At 40.0% G+C, this 6,540-nt stretch overlaps 1 protein-coding gene across 1 annotated transcript in view; it reads left to right on the top strand.

Annotated features, from left to right (window-relative positions):
• The window catches only part of ect2 (epithelial cell transforming 2), a gene marked incomplete at its 5' end in the record, with an annotated part of 28,288 nt that overhangs the window by 1,770 nt on the left and 19,978 nt on the right, over window positions 1–6,540 (top strand). The window contains 6 exon segments of the mRNA XM_035652677.1: window positions 1,632–1,705; window positions 3,264–3,394; window positions 3,570–3,685; window positions 4,196–4,258; window positions 4,542–4,767; window positions 6,286–6,410. Coding sequence (XP_035508570.1) covers window positions 1,632–1,705; window positions 3,264–3,394; window positions 3,570–3,685; window positions 4,196–4,258; window positions 4,542–4,767; window positions 6,286–6,410 — 735 coding nt within the window.

Below are 6,540 nucleotides of genomic sequence, written 5' to 3'. Positions count from 1 at the left end.
AAAATGTTCACTTGTTGCCTAATATAACCACCCACTGACAGGAGCCATGATAACCAGATAATCAGCATTATTCACTTCACCTGTCAGTGTACACTGTATATCCCAGCTTTCAATACCATCAAATATGTATTTGTATGTATTTTTTTTTTTTTGTAATTTCAAAATGATGAAACAAACTAAAAGGCAAAAACAACTAAATACACATATTACAACATATTAAGATAATTACAATGATAATATTGTTGCCTGCTTTTGTATGGCAAACAAAACTACCACAGATAAATCATCTGTAGTGGACACTTTGTATGTGGAACTATTGGAATATTTACAGTCTGTGTAAAGTAAATTCAGTGAGCAGCTCGGTCTTTTAAAGCCCTTTCTCTTTTGTCAGTATCGTTCAATATATCCTAACGTGTGTGAAAAACGCTATTGTATCAGCCAGTTTTCTTTAATACATTCGACAAATAAAAACACCAACAGAAAGAACAGAAAAATAACAACATAAATAAATTCTGTAGTGTTTCAGTTGCATTCACTCATTGGTGGTGGCTCAGCGCATGAAAAATAATGACAGCACTCCCCAAAATCTCAACAATCCATCAAGATCAGAATAGTGCTGGCACAGAAACGCCTACTACAACTGAAAAACAGATCAATGTGAAACCAAAATAAAAGTTAAACCCAAAACATTAGCAACTCAGAAAAACAGCCAAAAAATGAGGATGCAGCACTCTGTCATTTTTGGACAGTTGATACTACAAACTCAGTGATTGATTGATTATTTATTTTTCCCTTCTGGAGTTTCTGTTTACACCACCCCTCCACTGATTGTGTAGCACGTTCCCTGTTCTCTGGCTGAAATAAACAGAAGGAGCAGGAAATGATGTGAAGTTCCTGTCAGCATAGCTTGAATCCCAGTGTCTCGGTCTGATGTCAGAAAGTGGTAATTTAATTCCCTGTTGGATCCTCTTTAAACCGAGTTCAATACATGGCCTCCTCCATAGGGATACATAGAGATAGATGGATAGGAGGATGAATAGATTGACTTTCGGATTAACAGATGCTTGATGCTGTACTTCTTTCAATCATCTCTGGCAGTGATTTTCTATTTAATCTTTTTTTGCTCTCCCTCCTCTCAGTTATTGCTTTCACTTTTTTTTACCTCCCCACCTTTCCCCCTTTCTTGCAAAAGTCTTGTGGGTGGTGTATTTTGTTCTTGCAGAACAAGACAAAATGCAGTGAGAACATGTTGGTTTCGTGACAGGCAGCCAAGGCTGTTTTCCATTTGAAAGTGTGATGCTAACTAAAAAAAGGCAACCACGGAGCCTCTCATACTTGTTTTTGTATTGCGCCTGAAGTGAGAACTGTTTGTACCTGTCGTACTCGTATTGTGATTCTGAGTGACAGGGCGATCAGGAGTAATGAAAACAGACTCGGGAGATTGTTGTACTGTGAGCAGTGACAGTGAAACTATTTGAAGGGCTTATAGTTATAAAATTGTGCACAGATAAATGTCATGCCCTTCTTTCTGTTGTTGTTTCCCTCTGTTTGCCTCATCTCTTGGTTGCACATTTACTCGTGTTTTGTTTTCCCCTCTCTTTACTGTGTCTTATTGTGCCTTCGCCTCTCAGCTGGCAGTGTGCATGGGGACGCCCATCCTCACTCCATCATGGATTCACAAGGCCTGGGAGAGAAGAGATGATGTGTAAGTTTAAAATCCTTGAAGGAAGCCTCTGTACCATTGTTGTGTTGATGCTTGTATTTTAGCATGTTTAGCTAATTTTTATTTGTGTTTATTAGAAAAGAAGAAAAAAAACAGTTTTGAGATCGATACATATGTTGATATTTGAGAGTTAAGATAAGATATCGATGTGTGAAAAAGGGATGAGTACACCATGTATGTATTCAACCAACTAAATGATTTGTATTGTTGTTTAGAAGTTGTGATATTTATTAGAAAACTCTTTACAGAACAGCCTTAGAAAGTGAAATACACAGAATTGCTTAACTCCAACTGTCAGCCAGTGCTGACCTTCTCTGTCACTGGTTAAAATTCCAATCAGCTGTTGATGGCAGACAAAAGTGAAGCTTTGTATGCTCCCCTCCCGTGAGTGTTTCTCTAGTTCTAACAACTTGAACAGAATAGGATGTCGTCTCTCTAGATGATTGCATCGCATCAATTTTCTGAAGTCTCAAATTTAAATGCTATATCAATAATTGAAGATGATACATTTCACACTTTTGAACCAGAATTCTTTGTTTTTCAATATGCCGGATACATATGTAGTCAACATTGCATATATTCTGCTGCAGTGTAAACATAAGTATCAGACCAGAGTTGGTTTCAGCAGATACCCCATACTAAAAGCCTTTGTTTGACATCGAGGCATCCCAAAATGTGACGTGTAAGCATTTATCAAATGTTTTACTAAAACTATGAAGGAGTTAGACATGCCAGGCACTGTTTTAGGCCACCAATAGGCTTGTGTCAGCCCTGGCAGTGCTCTGGATTTCTATTGTAATTTGTATCTCATGTTCAAGAAAATATGAACAACATCTGTATCACTTCTTAAATTGTTACCTGTCCCAACAACCTCACTCGCCAAGCTAACGCCACGTAAAAAGTCACATCATAAGTTCCGCCTTTGCCCTTTTAATTGTGTGTATCAGAAACGTATCAGTTTGTGAAATTCCTCACAAGATTCTCAAAACGTCATGTTATGTGAAGCCCCACTTTAGGGGGTGTAAAGTTCCTCCAGTGGAAAGGGCAAGAATACTGGCAATAATACCGGATGTATTGTATAGGATATTTTACATTTGATAAATATATATTATTATGGAATGTAAAAGCTATCCTGTTTCTAAATGATCTCAAAGTACTGCAATGTCCTGTTACTTAACTACCAAGGCATATATACGATAATACTGATAAAAGCTTAAATAGATAATATAACCCATGCTGCGGTATCAGGCTGTTTTTTAAGGGACAATTGTGAAGTGGCTGGGGTTTCTTTCAGTTTTCATGAAATCTGGTTCAGTTTGCGCATACAGTACTGTATTTTTTTTATACTTTTTCTCTTTTCTCCCTTCAGAAGAGTTACTGCACAGTAGATTTTCTGTTCAATTTACTCAATAATTGCTTGATCTACACACATATAAATATAATAGAATGTATTATCAGAAAACTGTGTTCTTGACAGTTGTATGACCTTGCACATTCACATTTGAAAATAACCGTGTTTCTCCCACTTTCATCTATCCAGGTGCTTCCATGCAGGAGAAGAGGAGTTTCGAACAGAGTTCAAAGTGCCTCCATTCCAGGACTGCATCCTGAGTTTTTTGGGTTTCTCAGATGAAGAGAAGACCAACATGGAGGAGAGGACTCTCAAACACGGTCAGTGCTGCAGCTTTTGGAAAGATTTCAAAAATTTCAAAAATGAGTGTTCTTATTCGAGCACCATATGCACTGTTTCATCATTTTGGGAAAACTCAAAGCGTGACAGGTGACAGTTGCTAAGCTCTGATGTGTATGTTTTTCTCATCATAATATCCCTGTTTTTCTGTCTAAGGTGGCAGTTATCTTGAGATTGGAGATGAGAGGTGCACACACATGGTGGTAGAGGAAAACTCAGTAAAGGAGCTGCCATTTTCTCCCTCCAAGAAACTCTTTGCAGTCAAACAGGAGGTAGGTCTTTTAGTTAGAGTAGAGTTCATTTGCTTCTAAACACAAACTAGTTTGACACCTCTGTGATACTGGTACTTGACATAACAGAATAGTCGGGATACTTCTGCTCCAGGAGGATGCAAACACAAGGGGGGCAGGAGGAAAATAATGAATCCTCTAAGTTTTTTCCTCCTAAACAGAATGCCAAATGATCATCTGATCAGGAGTCCTTTTAGGCTAAACCTCAGTCGATGCAGTTTCTGCTCTCCCTTTTTCTGTCTGTGCTGTCAGAGAGGGGGATCAATAATAGATTTCCTCTTCCAGCGGAAGAATGATTTGAACCAAGGTAGAGGGGTGGTTTAGCTGTAGTTATAACCCCACAATCAATATGGCCTTTTCTTTACTGTGCCACGTTTATTGGTTTTCAAAGGAATGTGTACGGTATGTCATTATGGTGTCAAATCTTTTTTTCTACCTACCTCTGTCCTAATCCAGGGGTCAGTAAAAACAGTTCTCTCTCTTCTGTGGTAGTGGTTCTGGGGAAGCATTCAGATGGACGCTCGGGCTGGAGAATCTATGTACCTCTACGAGAAGGTGAGTGTATTATGAGTAACACACAGCTAACACGAGTACCAGGCACCTCTATTTACATTGCTCCCATTCCTGTTGCAAGTATGTGTTGGGAGGACCCCCGTTCAGGTTCCTCCAGTAGCCCCAGGAGGGCAATTTCATCATCATAGTTCTCTGTGCCCCTTTTTTTAATTTTGGAAGTTGAAATGGTATCATACCAGATCACAATTTACAAGACGTGTAGCTGGCCTTCTGACTTATATTCATCTTGTCTTAATATTTATCTTTTTGTCCCGCTGTACTCCAGAACGACAGCCCGGCCATGAAGAAGGCGGTGTCCCTCCTGTCACTCACCACCCCCAACAGTAACCGCAAGCGTCGGCGTCTGAGGGACACGCTCGCTCAGCTCACCAAGGAGACGGAGATCTCCCCATTCCCTCCACCACGCAAGAGGCAATCAGCAGAGCACAACCTGTCTATAGGTTCGCTGCTGGACATCTCTAACACCCCTGAGACATGCAAAGCCTTGGCAGGTAAGACGACAGGGGAGTGAGTGGAAAACATCTGCTTCATCCAACCCTAAAAGCCATTTCTGCTATATACTGATGGAAAAATGCAATACCTAAGAGGATGTTTCTATGATGATGGTCGATTCCCTCTTCTTCATAAGAGAACTGTAACAAGGTGAACCCCTCTCTTTATTCCAGAAGACAGAGTAGGGATCAGTTCAGACAGCAAAGGAGGCGATACTGTGACCAGGAATAGGATAAGAAGAAGGAAAACCAGGGACAGGAGGATTAGGACAGACAGGGAAGAGAGGAGGAAAAGGTCCTACCAGAGTACAAATCCCTTTCAACAACCAGAGGAGGAGCAGCAGCCAGGAACTTCTGCAGGTCAGGTTTTGCTTCAGCAGTAGGACAGTGCTGATGTTGACATCAGGCCAGAGTATGCAAAGTATGTGTTAGGAGGATGTAAGAAGTCTGTAATGATAAATGATGTAATGATAAGTAAGTCATGAGTGGAACAGTGAGAACTTGAGTTTTTAATGAAGCACTGGATTCTGCCCAGGCCAGGTCAGAGTAGTGGAGTACATATGTGAACATGGAGAGGCTCTCATTCTTTAGCCTGCACACATCTTCAGTTCGACTGGTTGAAATGACAAACTTCATCTGCGTCACATTTTAACAGATTTAAATTAAACTTTTATTTGTTGTTTGTAGGACTGCACCATATGGTAAAAACATGCATCATATTGCAACTATTCTGACAGATACTGCGATATGATTAGAGTAGGTAGCTACACACAAGCTAATAACATCTGCAGAAGAGGATTTGTAGGCCAGGGCATCTCTGCAGCACTACAGTATTTCATTATAATGCTGTTTGTCACACAGTTTACCTTTATCACAACATTGCAGCTTCTGCTATTTGCATATTGCACTTTGCAATATTGCAAAATTATTTCATTAATATTTTGATTAATTGTGCAGTCGGTAGTTGTTTTGCTTAATGGTGCCTACTGCAAGCTGGTGTCTGTACTTGGCCAAGGTATGTAGTAAACAATTTATGCATATTGTATTAATCTCTTTAAGTTAGCAACTTAATGATCACATTTAACTGTAGTTACTGTCAAGTAAACAAAGCTAAACCTCATTAGATTCCATAAGGACTTCAAAAGAATTTAAATGTAATAAGCAGATTCAAAACGTGATATGGATTTAATAATAATAATAATTGCACTGTTATACAAAGCTGGCACAGATCAGCCCACGCACTGGTGGCGTCTTGATGTCAGAGTTCCAGGAAAGCAGAAACCTTATCATAAAAGTTTTCTCTCGGTTAAAAATATCAGGAACAAAACTGAAAAGGTATCTTTCCATTGGCTGAGGTGAAGCAAATAAATGCAGTATACCAATACTCTCTACAGTAGGTCATATTGATTCAGCCTCAATCTCATTCTGATTGCTAAAAAATACACCTGAACGTGTCTTTTTGTGCCTCACTGCAGTATTAACAGCCTTCCCTCCTCCCTGCCTGTCTTGTTCCTCCAGAGAGTTCGAAGCCATCCAAAAGTTCGACTCCGGTTCTGTCCAAGCAGTCAGCCAGGTGGCAGGTCTCCAAGGAGCTCTACCAGACTGAGAGCAACTATGTAGACATTTTAAGCACCATCCTACAGGTAGCAGTGTGTGTCTGTGTGTTCACACAATGTGGACAATTCTAACACTCCCTCACAGGTTGGCCAGTCAGTTGCCCCTGACAACAGTTTCAGGCTAAGCTACAATCATTAAAGGTGTGTGTGTGTGTGT

Source organism: Morone saxatilis, unplaced genomic scaffold, assembly GCF_004916995.1.
Source record: "Morone saxatilis isolate NCDOM2014 unplaced genomic scaffold, NCSU_SB_2.0 Contig12, whole genome shotgun sequence".
Lineage (NCBI taxonomy): Eukaryota > Metazoa > Chordata > Actinopteri > Moronidae > Morone > Morone saxatilis.
This window is presented reverse-complemented; position numbering and strand designations above follow the sequence as displayed.